The sequence below is a fragment of the Megalobrama amblycephala genome, linkage group LG13 (genome assembly GCF_018812025.1).
Source record: "Megalobrama amblycephala isolate DHTTF-2021 linkage group LG13, ASM1881202v1, whole genome shotgun sequence".
Taxonomy (NCBI): Eukaryota; Metazoa; Chordata; class Actinopteri; order Cypriniformes; family Xenocyprididae; genus Megalobrama; species Megalobrama amblycephala.
In genome coordinates, this window is record NC_063056.1 from 15,765,595 (window position 1) to 15,791,852 (window position 26,258).

The window sequence follows — 26,258 nt, forward strand, 5'->3', positions numbered from 1 at the left end:
TGGAATTTATTCCTTGCTTCAGATAGATTAGAATCAGCCATTAGATAACAACACTCACAGTAAGTCATATAGAAACACACATTTGCCATGTTAGCTTAAACGGCTTGATGTCTGGTAGTATGATGATAATGCCTCACTGAATCTGTCAGTGTAGATGACGTGATATGTGAGTGTTTGATGCAATAGCAGATATAACTCTCACTGTTGCTATTAGGGGTATTCATCCTGAATGGTCATGCTACCGACATCACGGTTCGGTGGATATTGTCAGGCGATGAATACAGTTGGTCACAGTCTATTCACATTCCAATCCAGAAGGGGTGCGCGCGGTAATGCAACATTGTTTGTTAACCCCCACAACAGTAAAAATAGCAGAAGAAGAAGAAGAGACGATCTATGCACCAACCCAAAGCAAGAATGGCGAGTTCAGATGGCACGCAAGAGCTTGCTAGTAGCCTAAATGCTGAGATTCGATTCATTTTTGTGACACGCTCCACTAACTTCACGGAAAGGAACTCGGGACGGCAGAAAGCTGCATCGTGTTTGATGCAGCATTGAAAGAACAATGTTTTTTTTTTTACTGTGAGTGCACCCAGTTTCGAATTATGTCTTACTCTTATCTGTATGACCATAAATGACAGAGTATTTTAAGTTGTTTCTGCTGTTATAATGAGACAAAATCATTTGGCATTGTGCCTATTTGTTTCATGGAAGTCTCACTACTACAGTCCAGTGATGAAATATGCATGTCCTGGAAATGGGAAGCCTCAGGTGCCACTTCACTCTCTGTGTCTTTTTGGAAAGGTGAAATAGACTCAGATGTAGATGGCAGTATTTCTTCTTTGCACTCATCTTTCCGTGATTTCTTTGAAAAAGCTTAATATTGAACTTTGTGCATCTGCCATTGTCACCGCTTGTTAATGAACTCTCAGTAAATGACAGGTAGGCTACGCACAACACCAAACCAAAACGTTTGAAAACAGCCATTGCATTTTACCGCGCAGCACTGGTCAATCTAAAGGAGGCTGTACTGTACCAACTACCTCAGGGGGACTAAATGCTGCTAAGAGGAACACACTGTCTGTTCAAAATAAATGAAAAAAAGCGTCGCATTAGGGATTTGTTGCTTTTTCCTGTATACCGAACACGTATCGAACCGTGACCCCAAAACCGAGGTACATACCAAACCGTGACTTCTGTGTACTGTTACACCCATAGTTCTTCGGTGAAATCTGCTGTATACTGGTCTCATGGTGTCAGGTTTTTTATGGAGCTTTCTTAGAAAGTGTATGTTTGGATACGGAGTAATACCTGCTACTTAGCCAACCTTCTTTTTTAACCCTCCAAAGCTTAATTGTCCTCATAAATCATAATTTTTGTTCTGTGTGTCATGTAACTTTTTGGTAACACTTAATAGTTATGTTTAAATCTTAATATGTCATTAGCAATTAGCATTTCAATATTGTATGCATTGTTTAACAGATCATTATTTCATGTACATTCTAATACATCTAATACAGGATTTTGAAAAAGACTTTTCAAGTTTCCAAGAAAGCGTTGCAGATTTTGATCGACGACTGTCCAGTATTTTGTGCCTTGCCTTTCAAGATTGTTCAGGATTGGAATCAGTTTTCAAAGTAAGTAATTCAAATGAGCTGGTTTAGGTAAAATGATTAGAAAATGCAGAAAATACTGTCAAATTGACTGTAGCTTAACCTATATAACTCACCTTTCAATCTGTATATGTTTGAAGCTGGTTGCTGTCCTCAAACCCCTCTTGGACAGAGACATCATAAAGGAAAATTTTATTCCTAATTTCTCCAAAGTTATTGAACTTTTTGGAGAGGAGCTGGACAGATGCAAACACCTGTTTGATTCTCATCTTGAGCAGGTAAAGTTGTTGTTGTTTTTTTTTAATACAAATTGTTGTTCTTGTACAAAAGGATATTGTGTAATTCTTCATGTAATTCCAGAAAAAGAGGAATAAGCTGCAATTGAGCAAAAACATGCCTGCAATGACAGGGGCTCTGAAGTGGGCAAAAATGCTTAGAGACAGAATTCAAATCCCTTGGAACAATTTTCGATTTGTTCTGGAGATGTAAGTGTTTTTAAATTCTATTGAGTTCATTATCTTTTTTAGTGATACAAATGAATCTGAAGAGGTTGGGCCATTTATATTACAGGAGAATAGAAGAAGAAGAGATGGAGCTGGTCTATCATAAGTACCTGCAGATGTCCTCTCATTTAGATGAGTACGAGAAGCAGGTCTATTTGAGCTGGTGTGGCGATATTAACCAGGTCTGCCAGATGAACCTGGATCAGCCCCTAATCAAAAGAGAGCCCAGCACTGACCTACTGTCAGTTAACGTCAATCAAGAGGTGAAGAACATAAAGTAAAAATGTATCACAGCATAAGCCATTAATTTCAAATGTTAGAGCATCTAATTTTGACAATTTGTTCAGTGTATTCATCTGCATAATATTGAACTTCTTCACCTTAGCTGATTGCGGTGCTCAAGGATGTGAAACAACTAAAAATCCTTAATCAGATGAACATCCCTTCTGCTGCTTTGAAGGTGTATGAAAATAGAGAGATGTTCTTTAAGGTTAGTGAATGCTCAGATTGTCTGTTATTAGTTAAATTTGGTTTTTACATTCTGTGGGGTCATTAGGAGTATTTTACCTGATCTCCATTAGAACCTTGGAAGCCTACATTTACTGGTGCAGTGGTACAATAAGGTGAAACGGACGACTCTTGAAGTGGAGGCTCCTCTTATAAAAGAGGAGATGGAAACTGTTGACCAGCAACTTCATCAAGCAGAAAGTGAGCTTACGTGGCAAAAGCAGAACTGCTGGGACTACATCTGCACACTTCAGGACACAGTCTATCAGCTGGAGAGGAGACTTCAGAAAACTAAAGACAATATAGAGACGATGGGCGTTCTGATGAATGGATGGAGCAAACAGCCGATGTTCTGCAGAAAAGACCATAAGAAAGACTTGATAATACAATTAGAAGATAGAGCAGCAAGTGTGGCAAAAAGCTACAACAACCTCAGGAAAGATGGAGAAATTATCCAAAGTTTGTTACAGGTGAGGGAGTGTCTTTTTTTATAGATTATTTTTTTGCAAGACCTTTTTTTTCTCTAACATTTATTTCTTGTATCTTTCCCAGGAGAACATGGTCCTTTTTGCAGCGGATAGTTCTTCAGATGCATGGAAAGCCTATTTGGAGTATGTAGATGATATGGTCGTGGAGGGATTTTTCAGTGCTATCTCAACTTCTCTGGGGTATTTCATTGAGAATATGGAGGGCTCAGTAAGGCAGGCCCCCCTGTTTGAGTCTCATATGCTACTGATGGGATCTGAGATTAAGTTTAAACCATCTCTGGATCGAGATGGTGGTGATGGACTTTACGAACTGGTGGAAGAATTACTAGGTGATGTGTTCAAGATGTCTGCTCAGATGAAGAGGGTGGCACCTCACCTAAACTTGGAAGACTACCAGGTACTCAAAGTTAGATTCATGAATTTACAATGGTTTTCAAAAATCTGAGGTCAAATTGAAAACCTGGGACTTAAAATAAAATTGAAACCTGGAAATAAATTGGAAGTTTTAGGATTTATACAAATTTAAAATTATATTGGTAAATGGAGAATCTGCCATATTAGAAATATAATATTTTTCTAGGTCACTAGTTAAATAAGCAAATTTGTTGCTGTGATCTTCTTTGTTTAAAAAAAGGGGTCGGATTTCTTGCTTTTGCTAAAGATGAAATTGGAAAATGCAGTTGGAAAATGTTCAAATCATGCTTGGAAAACTTGATCATCAAGTTTTGCACAAACTTTGTCAGGTTGAGTGCATTCTGCAATTACAGCAAAAGAGATACAACATTTTGCGAAATTCTGACATTTAAAATGATTAAATAAATAAACTTAACATCAAATTAAAATTATTAAATAAAACTTTGTTATATATAATAATGAAATATATTAATTAATATTAATATTTAATGATTAAAATGTATTTTGTATTTTCACAGATACTTGGACCCCATTTTTTTATATATATTTTTTTCTTTGTTGCTCTCTAATCTATATCAGACAGATTTCTTGCAACAATGTTTTTTTTTGTTTGTTTTTTGTACATATACAATTAATATTTTTGACTTTATGCATCGTTTAGGCTGACGTCGAGGACATGATAGACCTCTTAGATCTCCGGCAGGAAGTGATGGAGAGAGTTGATGAAGTCATGAAGAAAGCCTTACAATACCAGGACACATTTAACCGCTACACTCCCCTGTGGATTGATGACAGGGTTGAATTTCTCAGGCAGTTCCTCCTCTATGGTCATGCACTGACAGCTGAAGAGGTGGAAGCATATGGAGAGAATGCATTTCCAGAAAATCCTCCCACCACAGTGCAATTCAAAGAGCAGGTGAAACTATATTCCTTTTCATGTTTCTCCATGAATATCAGCTTTTGAAACAGAATTACTAATTTGGTACACAAAAATGTATAAATGGGTATAGATGTCTGTCCATAAACTGTTTTAAGAGCAGTATGAAGGGTTTGTCATTTTTATTAGTGAAATGTCTCCTTTTACTACAGATAAATCATTATGAAGAAGTGCATGCAGAGGTCAGCCGTTTGGAGGAGTGGCAGGTATTTGACGGTTGGTTTAGAGTGGATATCCGTCCGTTCAAGATGAGTCTTTTAAACATAATCAAAAAATGGAGCTGGATGTTTAAGGAGCACCTGATGTCTTATGTTACCGGCAGGTGAGAGACCTTTCCGTAATTACATAGAAAAAATCACTTTAATGCCCCAATTTTCTTCCAAACTCCAAATGCTTTCCTCAATCAATAAAAGTAATTGATTTCTGCTGGTTTGTAATCTTAATGTTCTTCAGTATTGCTGAACTAGAGGAGTTCATGCTCCAGGCGGAATCCAGGCTTCAAGAGCCGGTGTGCAGTGGAGACTACCAGGCTCTTGTGCAGGTGATGGGTTTCCTGCTGGCTATCAAAAACAGGCAGTCAAGTACAGACCAACTATTTGAACCTGTTAGTGAAGTGGTCACTCTTCTGGAGCAGTATGGAGAAACCCTACCTGAGTGTGTCCATGTGCAGCTTGAGGTGAGAGTATTTAACAGTCCCACAGCAAGGATGCATTAAACTGATCAAAAGTGACATTAAAGACACACACACATATATATATATATATATATATATATATATATATATATATATATATATATATATATATATATATATATACACTATATTGCCAAAAGTATTGGGATACCCCTCCAAATCATTGAATTCAGCTGTTCCAGTTACTTCCATGGCCAAAGGTGTATAAAATCAAGCACCTAGGCATGCAGACTGCTTCTACAAACATTTGTGAAAGAATGGGTCGCTCTCAGGAGCTCAGTGAATTCAAGCGTGGTACCGTGATAGGTTGCGACCTGTGCAATAAGTCCATTCGTGAAATGTCCTCACTACTAAATATTCCATGGTCAACTGTTAGTGGTATCGTAACAAAGTGGAAGCAATTGGGAACAACACATACTTTGTGTGGCCTTCAGATTAGCTCAAGAACAGTGTGTAGATAGCTACATGGAATGGGTTTCCATGGCCAAGCAGTTGCATCCAAGCCTTTCTTCACCAAGTGCAATGCAAAGCGTCGGATGCAGTGGTGTAAAGCTCGCCGCCACTGGACTCTAGAGCAGTGGAGACGTGTTCTCTGGAGTGACGAATCACACTTCTCTGTCTGGCAATCTGATGGACGAGTCTGGGTTTGGTGGTTGCCAGGAGAACGGTACTTGCCTGACTGCATTGTGCCAAGTGTAAAGTTTGGTGGAGGGGGGAATATGGTGAGGGGTTGTTTTTCAGGGGTTGGCCTTGACCTCTTAGTTCCAGTGAAAGGAACTCTTAATGCTTCAACATACCAAGACATTTTGGACTATTTCATGCTCCCAACTTTGTGGTAACAGTTTGGGGATGGCCCCTTCCTGTTCCAACATGACTGCGCACCAGTGCACAAAGCAAGGTCCATAAAGACCTGAATGAGCAAGTTTGGTGTGGAGGAACTTGACTGGCCTGCACAGAGTCCTGACCTCAACCCCATAGAACACCTTTGGGATGAATTAGAGCGGAGACTGAAAGCCAGGCCTTCTCGTCCAACATCAGTGCCTGACCTCACAAATGCGCTTTTAGAAGAATGGTCAAAAATTCCCATAAACACACTCCCAAACCTTGTGGAAAGCCTTCCCAGAAGAGTTAAAGCTGTTATAGCTGTAGGGTTGGGAACCGAGAACCGGTAGTGTTTTTTGAAAAGAACCGGAACCGTGCAAGATTTCTAAGTTTTGGTTCCGAAAACGGTTCTGGTGTGATGGATGGTCGAAGTGCGGGGAGCGTATCCTTTCATAGAGACCTCTCACATCATGAATATTATAGCAATGAATGCACTGAAAACACGCGGCGCTACTCATTTACGCAATATTTCAATAGAGAGAGAGAGAGAGAGAGAGAGAGAGAGAGACATGCCCAAAGCTGCACGATTAATCTTTATAAGAGCGCGTTCTCGATTTCATCACCTACATGATCGCCTCTGTATATTAAACCTTTGACAAAAATAAAATCGCGACATTCAAACCTGCGTTCGCGCTGCCGTTGATCTAAAGAGAGTTGTAATGTGTATATAAACAGCTTCATAAACAGTCTTTTCAAACGCACAGTATCATTATTTCTGTGTGACAAATAGGCCTATTCCAATTATAACAGAAATATACAAAAGTTTATTATTCAGATAACGCTGATGTTTATGTTATGTATAATAAATTACCTTCTGTTCTGAAAGTAACGACTGTATCGATTGCATTGTTACGTCACTAGGTGGCAACAAATTTACTGTTGAAAATGTGTCTATCAATGAATCATTCTTTCAGTAACAAGTCTTTATGAATCCAACTTACAAAAATATTCTGTTTCACCTGTCTGAATCTTACATGTGTGTTCAAGCATTTTATCTTATTTGTGGTAACACTTTATAAGGTTCATTTATGAACTAACCATGAGTAATACCTTTGTTACTGTATTTGTTAATCTTTGTTAATGTTAATAAAAATACAGCCGTTCAGAGTTTGTTCATGTTACTTCACAGTGCATTAACTAATGTTAACAAATACAACTCTTGATTTTAATAATGTATTAGTAAATGTTGAAATTAACATAAACAAAGATAAATAAATGCTGTAGAAATGCAGTTCATTATTAGTTCATGTTAATGTAGTTAACTTATGTTAACTAATGAACCTTATTGTAAAGTGTTAGCGAATTTGTTGAGATTAACAGTCTGTTAAATTAATTAAAAAGGACTGTATGAGTCGAGTATTGTGCATTTTTCCCTTACTACTATTTTTTAATAGTTGTTTAATTATTGTAATGGAACCGGAACTGGAACCGGAATCGTTAGGCAGAACCGGAATCGGAACCGGAACCGGAAAATTTCTCACGATTCCCAACCCTATATAGCTGTAAAAGGGTGGGCCAACTCCATATTAAACCCTACGGATTAAGAATGGGATATCATTAAAGTTCATGTGCACGTAAAGGCCGGCGTCCCAAAACTTTTGGCAATATAGGCTAGTGTGTGTGTGTGTGTGTGTGTGTATATATATATATATAAAAATGTATATTTGTTTATTTCAAATAAATTCTGTTCTTTTGATCTTTCCATTTCTGAAGGATCATATGACACCGAAGACTGAGAATTCCGATTTTTCCATCACAGGAATAAATTACATTTATTATAGTATATTAAAATAGAAGCCAATTATTTTCAGTTGTAATAATATTTCACAATATTACTTACAAACATTAGAAAAAACATTAGAATATCTCACCGACCTCAAATTAATCTCTAAATTAAATTGAATGAAAATCATCTAAATTAAGTTAAATTAATAACTTTTTTTTTTTTTTCAAGAGTCTGAGACCACTAGTAAAAAGTTTTTATTTATCATTTTTCTCACTATTTTTTCATTACATTTTACATCTTATTTTCGTTTCATAGTATTTTATATTTAGTTTTTAAATTTAATGTAATTTAGAGAATTTATAGTTTAGAGTTTATACAGTATATCTATATTGACATTGGATATTTATAGTGGTTATTTATTATTTGTGCATGCTCATGTTCCCTATTTTTACATGTAGATTACCTTAGTCATAACCTGATGCTGTCTTGAAGCTAATCTTACTTAATAATTTAATAACACTGATAAATAAATAGATGGTACTGTATATAATCTTTAGCAAATCTCAAAATGATTATCCATTTTTCATATTGTACATGTGATGCCTGAATTCACTTTGACTAATTTGTTTAGGCAAAACAGTATAGGTTTTTAATATTAGCCAAAACATGAAAATAATTATCGGATTATATTTGTACTCTCCAGAAATTTAATATGCTTGCATCCCTAGCTGTATACTGTTCTGGATGAAAAGTTTTATTTAACTATAATGTACTTTAACTCCTGTATCAGGAGTTGCCAGAGAAGTGGAACAGCATGAAGAAGTTGGCCTGGACAGTGAAACATGAGGTTGCTCCTCTTCAGACTGCAGAGGTGGCCATTATCCGCAGGAAGTGTCTGGCCTTTGAGGTGAGATTCTCATTTGCTGGTGTTGATTACAAGTGTAAACTTTTACTTTAAGCAAACTAATATGTTTTTAGGTTTGGGAGTCTGAAACTTCAGGATAAATAGGCTTATGTTTTTGCTGATTCATGTCTCTCTTCATAGAAAAAGCTGAATCAATTTCGAGGGAGGTTCAAAACAGAAGCTCCTCTCCAGTACAACACAGAGAAACCATATGCTTACCTGGACAAAGTAAATGTTTATTACTTCTAATTCAAACAAACCATCATACCTCAGTATTATTTTCAATCATTTACATACATTGACGTTTTGTGTTCTACTGTGTGTTTGTTAGTTTCACAGGGAGATGCTGGTTTTAGAAGAGGAGAATGTAGATCTCCAGGAGTCCTGTAGGCTGTTTGAAGTGAGCAGCCCTGACTCTAAGCAGCTCAGGATCTGTCGGAGAGACATTGCTGTTTTGAAACAGCTCTGGGATCTGCGGATATGCGCTCAGGTGCATCATAATTTTCAAATTTTGAGCTTTCAGTTTTGCTTCAACTGTCCACTTAATGTAATGTTGTGTCCTCACAGTGCAGTATAGCTGTCTGGACAGGGACAAAATGGAGAAAGATCAATGTAGAACACATAGAGACAGAGCTGAGGAGGTTTACAAAAGTAAGAATGCCAGTATCAGTGTACTGGAAACCACCAATCCAAACACATTTTGGAAGGTTTTTGTGCTTTTATTTATAATATCTAACACTGATTTTCTGTCATGTCTGGTCAGGAAATGCGGGTTCTTGATAAAGAGGCCCGTGTTTGGGACGTGTATGTGCAGCTGGACCGTGTGCTCAGGGATCTGTTGGCTGCTCTCAGGGCTGTGACAGAACTGCTGAACCCGGCCATGAGAGACAGACACTGGGCTCTGCTGGTCAGGACTACCGGGGTAAGAAAGAGAGTGGTATATGTGCAATATTAATGTTATTCATCTTAGAGACTGGAAAACATAAACAGCCCTTAAAAATTAATAAAATTTCAATTTAAATGAATAAAAGAGCTTTTAATCCCACTGTTCCAAACTTATGATTTTCTTTCCTCCATTGACTGACACAGATCTTTTCCATACAATGAAAGAGACCTTAAAAAAACACCATAAAAGTACCATAATTACTCAGGCTCTACTATATTGCAAGTCTTACGAAAGCCATAAAATAGCGTTTTTAGGTTGATGGTCAATACTCACTTCTATTGTACAGAAAAAGGCAGCTTCAACAGTCTGCAAAACTTTTTTTATTTTGTTTTCCCTGGTAGAAAGAAAATCATACAAGTTTGAAATACTGTAAAATAAATAAATAAAATAAAATAAAATAAAATAAATAAATGTAAGTATTTTTATCTCGTTTTCAGTAATATTAATTTAATATAATATAATATAATATTATATAATATTAATATAATATTAATATAATATAATATAATATAATATAATATAATATAATATCTTTAAAATATGATACATGTAGTTTTATTCTTATTTTTCATTCTTAATTTCATTACATAATTTAATAGGGAAAGAACACTTATTTTTCGCATGCCATTGGCAAAATTTATTATTTTATTTATTTTAAGCTTACGTGTCTCAAAATGTTGTTAGATATCTCTGTGAACAACACCTACAATATAATCTCATTTTGCTTCATTACATAAGCGATTATATACATACATATATTACCCATGTTCAATACTAGTAACATTTACACACCATTCTTTTAGGTTGCTTTCACCCTAACTGAAGACACAACTCTTGAGGATTTACTGGCTTTGCAGCTGCACAGATATGAAGATGTGGTGCACTGTACAGTTGGGAGAGCAGTCAAAGAGATGTCCACTGAGAAGGTTCCATCTCATACAGTATCTCTCTCAATCCTCTGTTCACTGTGATACATGTTCTGAAAATTAGTGCAATATTTCTTTTTTCAGGTTTTGACTGAAATTAGCCAGATGTGGGCACGGATGGAGTTTTCTTATGAAGAGCATTACCGCACCGCTACACCAATGCTGAAATGCAGTGATGAACTTATAGAGAGTCTGGAGGAGAGTCAGGTATAAACATCCCTAAAATGGCACATGCAATCACAGTTATGAGCAGTTTGTTAAAAAAAAACAACAACAACAAAAAAACCACAACGTAACGTGTATGTGTGTTTTCTTCGCTTATCAGAAATGTTAACAAAGCTGTTGCTTGGCAAAACAAGCTTGGTGTGGCCAGGGTCTTTATCTCCTTCTCTAAGACCATCCCTCTGTGCCGAGAGAACGATCTTTCATTGTCAGCCGCCTGTATTCACACATCTGATTTATAGAGACCACACATTGCTGGCTTTGTTATCACGCTGTATGTGCAGGGGCCAAAATCTAGCCAAACACATCACTGTTGACAATAAGTCTGCCGTCTGTGCAAAACCGGCCCCCTTACACCCACATGTCTGAAAACATTAAAGCCAACAGAAGGGCGCTAACACAACATGGAGTCGTGGACACAAAAACAACATAGGCACATCGCATTGTTTTGAGTTATCAGAATCGAAATTCTTTTTGTAAACCTGATCACCTCCAAATGTGATCTTAACTTTAGACTTTAAATGTTATTCATCTTTATTTTTTATTTTAATATTTGTTTTTGAACTTGCCATTATTAACACATTCACAATACATTTGTGTGCTTCCAATTTCTTCCTCATGCTCCTCTGTGTAAAAATGGGAGACTGAATCACTGAAGCCATGTTCTGATATCTAGTGAGAAACCTTCCCAGATGAGTATAAGCTGTTAAGGAGGAACAATTTAGATGAATTTGATATACAAGATCATAAGTTAACAATAAGAAACTGTAGAAGAAACTATCCCTGCTGTTGGCTGCTGACTCTGTATATGCATCTCCGTTTCTCTTAGGTGCAGCTGCAGGTGTTGCTGCACAGTAAGCAGGCGACGTTCTTCCATGGACAGGTGTTGGAGCTGCAGGCCCAGCTGACTCGGGCTGACTCAGTGCTGTTGCTGTGGCTGGAGGTGCAGAGGACCTGGGCTCACCTGGAGAGCATCTTCATGGGCTCTGAAGACATTCAACACCAACTGCCGGAGGAGGCATATCAGTTCGGCTCTATTGATTCTGACTTTAAGGTATGCTCGATTTCATCTCACACTCAAAAAAATGATTCTAGCTGCTTGTTCAGTTTATTTAAATAAAATAAGCTGAACCAACACAAATCTTTAGTTTTTTACTTAATTGGCATTTGCACTCAATTGTATTATGTTAAATGAAATTAAATTTGCAAAATGTTAGGTTAACCTAAACCATTTGTGTTGGGACGACATGAATCATTTATGTTGCATTGATTGAAACTGGGCAGAGGATTTCTAGTTCCCAGCATGCTTTGCGTAGGGAAAGATCAGGACAGTAAATGATGAACTTAAGTGCTGTTTAATGTGTTTTTAGTAAAGGGAAATACCTTTTAAAGTTTGATGTTCAGTTATATTTGACATTTAAAAGAGTTTGTTATGTCGATTTTTTTTGAGGTTACCATTATGCTGAAGTGTAGACCTTGTGGTTAGGCTATGGGTGGCTGCATGAAATAAATCTATGTTGTTCTCAACAAGCTTTAATTATGCTAAAGCCAGTGATGAGAAGTTCTTTACCTGATCATTACTTGCATGCTATAAATGTTACTTAGCATATGAAAAAGTGATATTTTAGTTAAGTTTTTATAGAAATATAAATAAATTAGTTTGAGGGCCAGCACATAATTTACACAGTCTATATATGGTCATCAGCTTTATCCCTCTCAATGGTCATGAAACATGTATGTCTGTGTACAACAGCTATTCACAACCTAAGCACAAGCGCACATCTTCACCATGATGGTAACAAAAAATGTTTTATATATATACGCTACAAACTCTTTTAAATGTTCAAAATAACTAAACATTAAACACTTAAACACTAACAGGTCTTTCCATTTCCTTAAAAGTGCAGAAAACTTGAGCAACACTGCACAAGGGCACCAGTCTGAATTGCAATAGCACTGGTTGGATCAACAAGAATGAATTATGTTCAGGAAACATTCACAGAATATGTCAAATGAAACTGGTGTGATCTCATTCAATTAGCATGAATTTTACTCATCAGTACAATTAACCTATCTTATGTTCAAATAAATCAGTTCAACTGTGTGGAAATAGGTGTCATAATTGAATTAAGTTAGACCAACAAGTTATTTTTTTGAGTGCATGTACACTGATTACTGGTATGTTGCATGCAAGTTTAAGATGTTTTACATGCTTTCTGTAAAGGTTTGTCTAACATAGAGGAGATTCAGAATCATGAATATATGGGTCAGTATATTTTTTAGTTTCACTCAAAAAAACAAAAATAGCTCTTTGGCTGAACATGATTCAATCATGGACAGTGGTTCCACATGATTGAAACAAGTAAAACCAAATAGAATTAACCATCTACAACTAACTAGAATCAATGGTCTTCATTTAACTTGAATGAATGGTTTTAGTTTAACTTAAATAAATGGTTTTCATTTAAATTGACATTCAAATAATCATACAATTAATGCTTCCTGTTTAATCCTGTGATGTAACAAACTAAAATTAATTTTCTTTTCCACACATGTGATGTTTGGTGTTGGCAGTTCAGAAGTGATACTGGTTTCATCCAGAGCTCTACCATAATGGTTGCTTTATTATTAAAGCAATTTGAATTCTTGTTAGCAAGTATTCAAACCAAGCACAAGCTCCACACTTTACCACAATGGTAACCCCTAAAACTACTAACATAACAGAAACTTTTAAATACCAATATAATAAAACATTGAACATTAACAAGTCTCTCCATTTTCTCATCTTACTTAAAAATGCATACAAAAACACTTTATTTCAACATTTACTCTCCCAATTCAGCCCCTTTGCAAAGCATGATGGTTTTTGAGGAAACAGAAAACATTCCAGGATTTTTCTCCATATAGTGGACTTCAGTGGGGTACAATGAGTTGAAGGTCTAAATTGCAGTTTCAGTGCAAATTCAAAGGGCTCTACACAATCCCAGTCGAGGAATAAGGGCCTTGCGAAACGATCGGTTATTTTCTAAAAAAATAAAAATGTATATACTTTTTAACCACAAATGCTCTTCTTGCACTGCACTGCGCATTACATAATCACATTGGAAAGGTCACGCGTGACATAGGTGGAAGTACTGCTGTACTGCGAAAAATTTTCTCCTCCAACTTCAAAATCATCCAACATCGTTGTTTTACCTTTTTTTGTAAAGGCCGTTTGACTTAGTCTTTGCACATTTGTTTTGTACACACTGAATCGGTACTTCCGCCGTGGTGCATCGCAGAGCTAGTGCAAGATGAGCATTTGTGGTTAAAAAGTAAATACATTTTTATTTTTCTTGAAAATGGCAGATCATTTCGCTAGATAAGACCCTTATTCCTTGGCTGGGATTGTGTAGAGCGCTTTGAAGCTCCATTGATACTAAAAGTTGGACCTTCAAGTCGTTGTACCACTGCAAAGTCCACTATATGGAGAAAAATCCTGGATTTTCCAAATTTTTATTCTGAAGTGATCTAATCCTCCAATAAAATAAAATAAAAAAAAATTAAAACTTGAATTGCAGGTTTATATTAAGTAAAGTTATATTAATTATTATTATTCATATTGTAATAATAATTATATATTAAAAGTAATCTTGTCAAAGTTACAACTTGCAATGAAGTGCACTTTCAACCACTTTTAATGTAATTACTGATGGAGAAAATAGGTAAATTGGAGTAAAAATTCAATTAAATTAATTAATTTTATTTATTTTTTTTAAATTTAATTTACATTAAATTAATATACTTAAATGTAATTAAATGGACACACATTATATTAAGTGTCTTTAACTAATATGTACTAAAACTTAAATTAATCATTTGATACAATTCACGTAATGTGTACATTGTATGTTTTACACTAAATCACATTAAATTAATGAAAATAAAGGTGTTGTTATAGTGATGAAACATTTTTACAGTGTCGATACATGCATCTACCTAGTATGTAAATATTTCTATATATTTACTTTTGTGTGTTTATGTGTGAAGGACCTTATGCTCAAAAGTGGCAAAATGAAAAACGTAATTACTGCCACCAACAAGCCCAATCTTCTACCGATGCTTGAAGATCTGCAAAGGAGGTTTGTGAAATTTGAAGTTTATTCTTTTTAAGTAAACTCTATTTTTAAGAAGTTTGCATGGTCACAAAAGAGATGCATAAATAATTCTGTTGATTTCCTGTTGTTCATCCTAGACTTGCTGTATGTGAGAAAGCTCTAGCCAAACACCTGGAGACCAAGAGAATGGCTTTCCCGCGATTCTATTTCGTCTCTTCAGCAGACTTACTGGACATCCTTTCCAAGGGCAGACAGCCCAGACAGGTACTGCTGTAATAGTTTGGAATTAAGTTGAACTTGATTCAACTTTATATAACAGTCTGTCTATTAGTTTGAATTAGTTTGAAAGTTTAATTAGTTTCAGATTTCTCTAATTATACAGCTCATTTCAGTATTACAGTAATCCATAAACAGGTCAACTATAAAGTATGCAGTCTCTCCTGGTATTTGTAATAATGTGACTGAGATTCACAGAAATATATTTTACATTGTACCATATTTCTCCATCTCTCTTCTCATTTGCGTACAGTAACCTTTATCTCTGTGATTAAAGTTCTTCATCATCACTGTGATAATTCCAAGGGCAGTGCTTCTCTGTGAAATATCATTATGATAAAAAAAAGAGAAAGATCTACAGTTGGATTGATTCTAACCCTGGCCACCTCCTTCTTTGAGCCGATCCTCCCACATATGTGCAGGTTTTCTCCTGAACCGTTCAACCAGAACAGGGTCAAAGTGCTTCATCTCGTTCTCATTGTACCTCGGTTATAATAAGAATTGCAAATATATCCACAATCATAATCATTATCTATGGATATGCCCATACTTAACCGTACATAACTGCTCAGATTGATTCATGTGTACACAGAGGTACTGTCTACAATATATTGTTCTGTGAAAGTAATGCTTTATGGTTCATTGCTTTTTAGGTTACCCGTCACCTGGGTAAGCTGTTTGACAGTATGACTGATCTGGAGTTTTCTGACAAGGAGGGGGGAAAGGCCACATCAGCGGTGGGAATGTTCAGCAGAGACAGAGAATATGTTTCATTCTATGCGCCGTGTGACTGCGTTGGACCGGTAAAACCCACATAAGCATCTAATTAAATCAAACTCAGATTTTAAAAAGTTTTAACCTTTTTTTTTTTTTTTTTTTTTTTTAAATGATAATTTATATATAAAATACAATTAAAAATATTTAATTAAATCCAACTCTGATATTAAAGTTTTAACTTTGTAAAAGTTAAAAGCAAACTTAAAAAAATATCATGAAATATTAATATAAGTATTAGATTACCTAGATATCTATAAAATATAAAAAGAAATATTAAATAAAACAAATCATATCATTAAAACTACATTAACTATTTTAACAATTAGGATCTCCCAGCATTTACAAAACATGGTCAGTGTCTGGTGAGACCATTTTTTGAGGTATTCTTATTGGTCTGTTTGTTTTTTAATGTTTTGTATAAAGAACTGGCCCTGATATCATAGAAATCCGTCAATGATACTGTCAGATTATTCTTTATGGAGTGAGCTTTTTTCTGTCAGGTTGAGCTCTGGCTTAACTGTCTGGAGGACGTGATGAGGGAGGGATTGAGGAGGCACATAGCCGAGGCCGTGGTCGTGTACGAGGAACACCCGCGAGAACACTGGGTCTTGGAGCTGCCGGCTCAGGTGGTCCTCACTGCCTCTCAGATCTGGTGGTCCGCTGACATGAATCTAGCATTCGAGCGGCTGGCTGAGGGTTTTGAGACGGCGCTCAGAGACTACAACAAGAAACAGGTCAGTCAATCTTATGTACTGTACGATAATGCACAGTTTTTTACACATTAATAATTTTGAACAAACTGAATGACAAAGAGTAGATTCTTGTTCAGAATGGAGATGTCTTTTTCAGTAGTGTTCACACTGAAAACATTGACTCACACTGAAAACATTGACAAAAACATTGTAGTCCATTTCACAAACAATTGACTCTTATGAGCCAGTTCTTTTTAGTGACTCAAAATCATACAGTGCAACCAGTGTAATCCTGGTCACAAACAAATGACTCTTATGAGTCAGTTATTTTTAGTGACTCAGAAACATACCACACATACAGTGAAGTATGTTTCATGAACAAATGACTCTTGAGAGCTGGTTCTTTTTAGAGAATCAAAAACATACAATGTGACCAGTGTTGTGTGATTCAGAAACAAAGCACTTTAATTGTGAACTGGAGATTTATAGTGTTGCAGATCCTAAAAGTCACTTTCACCTACTGTAAATACCTTTCTAGGTAGTGCTAGACTTCCTATTTTCAAGCACAGATAGAGCACATCTCTAGTATCAACTAGGCAATGATGAAGCCGTTGAAAACACACTCCACTCCTTCAATGTAAGTATGATGAAGCGAATAGTGCTGATCCGTGTAGACTGCCACGAGCACGTCCATATCGTCCCTGCAGCGTCAGTATCTGTCATGAAACGCAGGGAAGGTTAGTGCGTCCTTGGCCGGCGTTTGAATAATCTGCCTCTTTCCCTTCAAGCCCCTGATTGGAGTTGCTGTCAGACAGCATGGGGTGATAAATGCAGTACAACCTAAGCTGCTTTTACACCAAATACAGGCAGGAAGATTACATCTCATTTGCCTGTCTGTGACAGGGATCCACGGTATCGCCTATTAACCGCCTCCCCCCAACTCGCACACACACATATTGACCCAGCACTCTCATTCATTGTCACACACACACACACACACACACACACACCAGCTGGCCGCTCTTATTCATAGTCAAACAGTCTTACACACTTGCAGTTCCCCCAGCATTGATAAATGAGCTCAGTGCTTATTTGGCCTCCCAACTGGAATATATGACCTTGCTCCATAAACGTGGGGGGATTTCTCTGATGAACACATGACCCTGAGCCCCTGTCAGTGCAGTTATTACCATCCACTTCTCTCTGGCATGTAAATTGATATAATTACTGTAAGCAGGGGCCACAAAGCTCACTGTATGCTCTCACAAGCCATCATTGTGCCCTCTGAAACTCTGAAATATCTGCCCTACTTCTCCAGATTGCCCAGCTAAACTCCTTGATAAACATGTTATTGGGGGAACTGAACCCGAGTGACAGGCAGAAGATCATGACCCTGTGCACCATAGATGTTCACGCCAGAGATGTGGTCTCCAAACTCATCGCTCAGAAGGTTGGGTCATGTTTACTGCACCTCGTAAATAATGATCATGTTGACTAAAGGATGCTCTGTTTCCTTGTTTTAATCATTTAGTTGTGTTTGGCACTCTTAGATCTTCAGTCATTATTTTAATGGGCTTTAAATTGACAAGCAGTAATTGATTAATTAATTGAGTTGGGAGCATTTAGACTGGCTTTTTCAGAGTAGCTTTATTAAATGTTGGAGGCTGGCTTTACCCAGGTGAGCAGTGCTCAGGCGTTCGCCTGGGTTTCTCAGCTCCGCCACAGCTGGGATGAGGAGCGAAACCACTGCTTTATCAACATCTGCGATGCCCAGTTTCGTTATTCCTACGAATACCTGGGAAACACGCCTCGTCTGGTCATTACACCTCTCACAGACAGGTACCTTATCAGCTAATGATCTCTGAGCAAGTCATGAACTTCTTTTATTTATTTATTTATTGTATTTTTTATCTAATGTGGACTATTTTGACATCATGTTTAATTTAGCTGTTTTTAATTGCAGGTGCTATATAACACTCACTCAGTCACTGCACTTGACTATGAGCAGTGCTCCAGCGGGACCGGCTGGCACAGGAAAGACTGAAACCACTAAAGACCTAGGCAGAGCTCTGGGGGTCATGGTGTACGTCTTCAACTGCTCTGAGCAGATGGACTATAAGGTAGGTATACCAGCAGAGAGGGGACTCAGCCACCACAGCACAATTACGAGTGTATTTTCAGTTCAGATGAGCTACTAATGCATATAATTACTCTGCCGAACAGGATTCTGCCTCTTAATTGAATGAAATCAATGACTGATCTGTTTAAAGCTTTTTCACAGTTGGCTGATGTTTTGGAAGTTCTTCGCCTTAACCACTGTTGGTTTAGTTCTTTAACAGAGGACACAATGAAGTGTTTCTCTGACTTGTTTTGCCATTCAGTCCATAGGGAACATCTTTAAAGGCCTGGCACAAACTGGAGCTTGGGGCTGTTTTGATGAATTTAACCGAATTGCTGTAGAAGTGCTATCAGTGGTGGCAGTACAGGTGAAGACCATACAGGATGCCATTCGCAACAAGAGGAAAAGGTAAGTGTTTTTTTTTTTTTTTTTTTTTTTCTGAATGGTTAACATGATTTGTTGGCATGTTTTACCCATTGTCCTCTGCAGGTTTCTCTTCCTAGATGAAGAGATTAGCTTGAAACCCTCTGTTGGGATCTTCATTACAATGAACCCTGGATATACTGGACGAACTGAGCTACCAGAGAACCTCAAAGCTCTTTTCAGGTATAGCTTGATCTGAATAGAGATATATAAATATATAGAGACAATTTACCAAACAAGCAAAGAAATTAGATAAAGTATGTTTTATTGAGTTGATTTTTTTTTTTTTAGTCCTCAATGAAGATGAGATGTAAAATATTCATTGTGCTTATGATAAATGTTATAGTATGTGTATCTATGTAGGTGTGTGTGTGTGTGGTCTTGGTAAACCCTACATTGTGGGGACATTTTGTCAACAAATTAATTCCATAAAACACACTTTAGCTAATTTCTTTGCTTTATAAAAAAGCAAAGAAAGGATGGCAATACCAGAAATCTTTGACCTTGTGGGGAGATTTTTTGGTCTTATAAATCATACTTTTGAAAACGTAAAAATGCTGAAAGTTTTCTGTGAGGTTTGTGTTTAGGGGTAGGTTTAGGGTTAGGGGATAAAAAAATACAGTTCATACAGTATAAAAATTAGGGCTGTCAATCGATTAATCGCGATTAATCGCATACAAAATAAAAGTTTGAGTTTGCCTAATATAATGTACTTTGTGTAATTATTATATATATATAAATACAAACACATTCATGTATATATTTGAGAAATATTTACAAGTATATGTATTTATTTATATTTTTATATAATTTATATTATATATAAATAAAAATATTTTGCACATAAATAACATATTTCTATTAAATATATAATTAATTAATTAATTAATTTGTGTGTATTTATATATACATAATAATTACACACAGTACACCCACATATATTATGCAAACTCAAACTTTTATTTGGTATACGATTAATCGCGATTAATCGTTTGACAGCCCTAATAAAATTCATTATGTCTATGGAAAGTCCCCATAAAACATAGAAACCCAACATGTGTGTGTACATATGTTATACAACTACATACATACAACTTCATCATAAAACTATATTTTTTTTAGCCAGCTCAAAAATAGACTAAAATGAATTAATATGACATGCCAAAAACTGTGTAAAAGTCTGGATTGAAGATGTTTGTATGGCGAACTAGCACACATAGTGTCAAGTTGTGTTTAATGTCACATATTGTGTAAAGAAGATGACATCCTCTCTCTAAACGCTGTATCAGCAGAGTATAGAGGAGTTCATCATGAATGCCATATGATTGCTGTGTTCTGCAGGCCATGTGCCATGGTGGTTCCTGACATGGAGCTGATCTGTGAGATCATGCTAATGTCTGAGGGATTTCAGAGTGCTCAGATTCTGGGCAACAAGTTCATCACCCTCTACAGGCTCTGTAAGGAGCTGCTCTCTAAACAGGTACACTGACCCGTGAAGGTGCAGTACAGGAAAACCACTTTTCCTGTTTGTGTCTGCTTATAAACTACATGTATTCTTTTCTGTAGGACCACTATGATTGGGGTTTGCGTTCTGTCAAACCTGTCCTGGTGGTTGCCGGAGCTCTCAAAAGAGCGGATCGGACTAGACCAGAAGATCAGGTGATGAAAAATTGTTTATTTGTTTGATGTTTAGCTCTATAGATCCAGCAGCCATGGGTTTTGACACTCTGACTTCCTATTACATTATAAAGGTATTGATGCAGGCTTTGAGAGATTCCAACATGCCAAAGATTGTTTCGGAAGACGTTCCAGTGTTCCTCGGTCTGATTAGAGATTTATTCCCTGGTTTGGAGGTGGAAAGGCAAACTGATGCAGAGTTTGAGCAGATAGTCCGACAGACGAGTCTAGAGTTAAAGCTTCAACCCGAGGACACATTTATTCTGAAAGTAAGACTCTCTCCGCACACTTCATTATCATTTGTGTTTAACATTAAGTTATCATACTGTTTTAGATCCCTTGTTAACCTCTTATTTTATTGTTTTTGTCCTTTTTAACGATAATATATAAAGGTTGTTCAGCTTGAGAAGCTTTTATCTGTTCATCAATCAGTGTTTGTGGTTGGTGATACTGGGACTGGAAAAAGCCAGGTCAGTAGACATACCACATGAATACAAACTATTACCTATTTCCCATAGTCATTTATTCATTTCATGCTTATTCATTTACATTTGGCAGACGCTTTTATCCAAAGCGACTTACATTACATTTACTATACATTTGTATCTGAATATGTGCAATCCCTGGGATCGAACCCATGACCTTGGCATTGCTAGTGCCATGCTCTAACCACTTAGCTACAGGAAAGACACTTTACCTCCAGATTAGCTTGAAACCCTCTGTTGGGTTTTACTTTACCTGGAGTTTTGAATGAATGCACTTTTTACTGGTTTTCTGTTTTCTTATAAAATACCTGTCTATCCGATTGTGAAATTTTGCCTGACACTTTATTGTCATGCAAATAAATCTGATTAACGATTTAATTGCAAGTTTAATTTTTTTATTATTTTTAAATTTAATGTAATAAATATTAGGGGTGTGACGAGACAGTTAGCTTACAAAACGAGACGAGACACGACACAAGATTTTTACACAGTATTTTTAAGAAATCCTCAATGTCGAAATACATGACTAGAAAAATAGACGGCATGTGCATTTACTAATCATCTTATAATGTCATTTCAGTTCTACTTTCTGCCTAAGATAGCTTTCATATTGGGAGATATTTGCATGCATCAGGGAGCCGCTTTCAAAATGCGGGGTGTTGAAATCACGTTTTACTTTCGATTTTGCGCATACTCTGTCAATAGGGAGCAGCGGTGCTGAGCACGCATTTAAGATAAGACATTTGTCAAACTCTTGTTCTGTTGCGCAACGAATTCTACGCCATGGTCTTGTCAGTCATCTCGTCACTTACTCTCGTCACGTGATCAATGAACTGCTGCACTATGTATAACTTTGCAGCTCGTGTTGGATGAGCTGGATGGAACTGAAGCGACCGTGATCCAACTGAATTAAATGGTTTTTATTTCTATAAAAAATCAAAACGTAAGGGCAGGTGTAATGTAAACATAGCGGTGGCATATTCTGTCACCCTCACACTCCGTCATGGTAGTATCGCGACACAGCTTTTCACCTCGTGGCAGGAGATCTCGTCACACCCCTAATAAATATCATTAATAATAAAATGGCTTTGTAAAAAGAGATTTCACTTAGGTAGAATTACATGAATGATATTTTTAAATATTAAAATATTTACATACAGTCATACCAAAATTTATTCAGACACATTGAACATTTCATTCATTATTACAGTTTATTCACTATAGTTTAAAAAAATAGTAATAAAATATGACAAGATCTCAGAGTTAAACTGTGTCAGAAAAAAATAATCTTAATTATGTCAGATAAAACTTAGGCAAAACATGGACAGGTCAAAATGTCTGAATAATTTTTGGTTCCAAATTTTTTATCAATTTTACTGGTAGTCCACTGTATGAAGAACTTTGGGTATAATATTTCACAGTTTACTTTATTTTGCTGTCCTCACTTACATACATGAACTATAGTGTCCTGCACCCCCTAGTAAAAAAAATAAAATAAAAAATTATATCTAGTGTCTGAATAATTTTTGGTTTGACTGTATATTATATGTTATATTTTTTTTTTGGTCACACTAATGTGTGGAGCAACCTAAATAACTGCAGTATAATTTAAATATTATTCAGTAGTAATGTATTTAATATTTATTTGTTCACATTTCTTCAGTTTCACACTCAAATTCTTTGTGCTAAATTCTTCAGTTTCACACGGTCTGAACTATAATGACTAAAATGTATTGCCATTACATAAATACAAAAATTAAAGAGTTAGTAAATTTAAAATAATTATAGAAAAATAAATAATCACAGAACACATGCAAAAAAATCATGAATAGATGATTATGTAATAATTGTGACAGGCCTACTCTGTCCCTAAACAGATCCTGAGAACTCTTCAAAAAACCTACTTCAACATGGGAAGGAAGCCTTTCTGGAATGATCTGAACCCCAAAGCAATAAGTAGTGGTGAACTGTTTGGATCCTTTCATCCATCCACTCGGGAATGGAAAGATGGTACATCAGCATCCAGTGTTTTGTAGAGCTGATCCTGTCCAATTCACAGTACATAACTTACTGTTTAGACATGAGATCCATTCTCCCCGGTAAGACTTTGAGATTGTAAATCTTTTCATGTGGCAGGTTTATTGTCACATTTCATGCGGGATCAAGCCAGTAACTCTCACTCGGGGCCGAAGTGGATTGTTCTGGATGGAGACATTGACCCCATGTGGATTGAGTCTCTCAACACTGTAATGGATGACAACAAGGTACCCTGCACAGTTTGTGCATGTTTTTTATGGGGACATTTGCATTCAGTTGATTAATTTGAAGCATTAACCTTTCATGATTGAAATATTTAAACACGCCACTGAACAAAACCACTTACAATTTGACAAAGTTGTTGCAGCAAACAATGAACTATGAATATTGGCAATGATGAAGTTATGTTGAGCATGTCTGTGCAGGTTCTTACTCTGGCTAATAATGAACGTATCCCAATCACCCCCTCGATGAGACTACTGTTTGAGATCAGCCACCTGAAACATGCCACTCCTGCCACCGTGTCCCGAGCTGGCATCCTGTACATCAATCCTCAAGAGCTTAGCTGGAACCTGTGAGAAATTCACTCAGTTCACTTTCTGTGCAAGAGTTCAAAATACATACCATCCAATTCATGGTGGTTAACATTTGAAGGATTCGAATTAGGTGAACAACCTCTTTTTCATCCAATTCTAGGTGCATTACGAGTTGGATTGATCGGAGGGAGAGACAAACCGAGAGAGCACACCTGACCATTCTGTTTGATAAATACGTCCCTCGCTGTATAGAAAAGATGAGAAGCTCCTTTAAGACAATCATTCCTATTCCTGAGAACAGCATGGTTCAGGTATACCATTCACACAGATATACTCATTCATATACAGTAGGCCTATACTCTGGTTCAAATCTTTACTGATGTGTGACTCTCTCTCTCTCTTTCTCTCTCTCTCAGACTCTGTGTTCCCTGTTGGATTGCCTGTTAACTCCTGAGAACATTCCAGCAGACTCTCCACGAGAAATATATGAGACATACTTTGTGTTCGCCTGTGTGTGGGCATTTGGTGGAGCCACATTTCAGGATCAGGTATTTTGGCTTTTGTGTTTTGTTTTTGTTTTGTTTTTGTTTTTGTTTTGTTTTGTTTTGTTTTGTTTTGTTTTGTTTTGTTTTGTTTTGTTTTGTTTTGTTTTGTTTTGTTTTGTTTTGTTTTGTTTTGTTTTGTTTTGTTTTGTTTTGTTTTGTTTTGTTTTGTTTTGTTTTGTTTTGTTTTGTTTTGTTTTGTTTTGTTTTGTTTTGTTTTGTTTTGTTTTGTTTTGTTTTGTTGGAATTGAGAAAAAAAATCAAGCTTGTAGAAAGTTCAATGTAAGATTATCCCAAATAAAATAAAATATATACAGCAGTGGCCAAAAGTAATGTCCAGAGAGGATATTTGTTTTTAATGTCTCTACAAGTTTGATTAAATAATAAAAATATGAGTAAAATATTTTATATTTTTTAAACATTTTAAATATGAGGGAAGAACAAAACACTAACTTGGATAAGGTATTCATCTGACAGAATTAATTGGCAAAAAAAGGCAAACTACAGCTACAGGTTTTATTTTTCTATGCCAAAAAAATGCAATATAATCAGTTATTAATATTTTGTTGGTTCTCTCTTATTTTTGCATGTGTTCATAATTTCTTTGTATGTATGACAGTATAAGGAAGAAAACCAGCAGCACTTGTGGCACAGAGGGGTCAAAAATAAAAACAAAAAACTGTGAGGCTGGAGTTGCTGCTGGTTTTCTTCCTTATACTACATATTTACCATTCCATGCACCTTGTTGGTTGTGAAGTTGCACCAAACTAATTATATTACTCTCTTTGTATGTATGACAGCCTGGCCAAAAATGATGTCTGCACAATTTGGCAAGCACAGCTACACAATATGTTTACAAAATCATTTACAATTTTTTTTATAATGTTTGAAATTTTTATATATATATATATATATATATATATATATATATATATATATATATATATATATATATATATATATAAAACAAATGTTTACAATTTACTGTGATAATTACAGTACTTTCTGTATGTTTTAATGTCTCTATTTTTGTTGTCTTTTTTGGTCTCCCAGCTCCATGACTATCGGGCCGAGTTCAGCCAGTGGTGGATCAAAGAGATGAAGAGTGTGAAGTTTCCTGTCCAGGGTTCTGTCTTTGACTATTACTTAGATCCTCATTCTAAACGCTTCCTGCCATGGACCGACAGGATGCCCGCATTTCAGATGGACCCTGAGACACCTGTGCAGGTGACACTAATACACTAATACTTCCTGTTACATACAGAATAACATGGCGTGAACATATTCTTTACAGCACAATTTATTTCTTTTGTGATCCTCTGAGAAAATTCTCCTGAGAAATTTCACTCTCACAGAGAACCACTTTAATTTCAGAATAATGGCATGCTAATTTAGTGTAGTTAGTGCATTAGAGTGGGTCAGTGAACAGATACAGAGAAAACAACCTCCTTCCATCATGAGCTGAACCTGCAGTCAGAGGAGTTTTGGATCTGATTACCATTCAAAGTAATCAGAATTATGCAAGTGTGAGGCCATTGTCTCTGTTTTTATTCTTGGAAGATAAAGACTTAATGTTGATAATAGTGTAGTCATAGTGATGAACTGGACCTACAGGTTTGTCATGTCTCACTGTAGAACTATGTTTTAAAAGTTCATAAAGTTCAGTCAAAGTGCTCTTGCAAAGTGTCTCACTGATTTTCCTGAAATACAAGTATTAGTGTACTAGTGTAAGAGCTTTGATCATTTTTTGCACATTAAAAAACCCATAAATACTTTTTATTTCTGATCACAGATTAAACATTGGATAAACAATAATATATACACTAGCGTTCAAA

The 26,258-nt window shown here is 36.2% G+C and overlaps 1 protein-coding gene across 2 annotated transcripts in view; it reads left to right on the top strand.

The window, feature by feature from the left end:
- Positions 1-26,258, top strand: part of LOC125243572 (dynein axonemal heavy chain 11) — an 86,644-nt gene that overhangs the window by 4,782 nt on the left and 55,604 nt on the right. For both annotated transcript variants that reach the window (XM_048153322.1, XM_048153321.1), the window contains exons 9-45: positions 1,521-1,637; positions 1,754-1,891; positions 1,974-2,098; positions 2,184-2,379; positions 2,502-2,606; positions 2,698-3,093; positions 3,176-3,508; positions 4,187-4,441; positions 4,615-4,784; positions 4,916-5,138; positions 8,555-8,671; positions 8,810-8,896; positions 9,000-9,158; positions 9,236-9,319; positions 9,432-9,590; positions 10,418-10,540; positions 10,625-10,747; positions 11,592-11,816; positions 14,792-14,883; positions 14,997-15,123; positions 15,789-15,938; positions 16,413-16,646; positions 17,923-18,054; positions 18,283-18,443; positions 18,568-18,724; positions 18,986-19,131; positions 19,213-19,329; positions 20,488-20,626; positions 20,713-20,805; positions 20,898-21,092; positions 21,216-21,293; positions 23,186-23,318; positions 23,445-23,572; positions 23,771-23,919; positions 24,042-24,192; positions 24,298-24,429; positions 25,477-25,650. In XM_048153322.1, the coding sequence (XP_048009279.1) occupies positions 1,521-1,637; positions 1,754-1,891; positions 1,974-2,098; positions 2,184-2,379; positions 2,502-2,606; positions 2,698-3,093; positions 3,176-3,508; positions 4,187-4,441; positions 4,615-4,784; positions 4,916-5,138; positions 8,555-8,671; positions 8,810-8,896; positions 9,000-9,158; positions 9,236-9,319; positions 9,432-9,590; positions 10,418-10,540; positions 10,625-10,747; positions 11,592-11,816; positions 14,792-14,883; positions 14,997-15,123; positions 15,789-15,938; positions 16,413-16,646; positions 17,923-18,054; positions 18,283-18,443; positions 18,568-18,724; positions 18,986-19,131; positions 19,213-19,329; positions 20,488-20,626; positions 20,713-20,805; positions 20,898-21,092; positions 21,216-21,293; positions 23,186-23,318; positions 23,445-23,572; positions 23,771-23,919; positions 24,042-24,192; positions 24,298-24,429; positions 25,477-25,650 (5,823 nt within the window). The remainder of the gene's footprint in view (positions 1-1,520; positions 1,638-1,753; positions 1,892-1,973; positions 2,099-2,183; positions 2,380-2,501; positions 2,607-2,697; positions 3,094-3,175; positions 3,509-4,186; positions 4,442-4,614; positions 4,785-4,915; positions 5,139-8,554; positions 8,672-8,809; positions 8,897-8,999; positions 9,159-9,235; positions 9,320-9,431; positions 9,591-10,417; positions 10,541-10,624; positions 10,748-11,591; positions 11,817-14,791; positions 14,884-14,996; positions 15,124-15,788; positions 15,939-16,412; positions 16,647-17,922; positions 18,055-18,282; positions 18,444-18,567; positions 18,725-18,985; positions 19,132-19,212; positions 19,330-20,487; positions 20,627-20,712; positions 20,806-20,897; positions 21,093-21,215; positions 21,294-23,185; positions 23,319-23,444; positions 23,573-23,770; positions 23,920-24,041; positions 24,193-24,297; positions 24,430-25,476; positions 25,651-26,258) is intronic.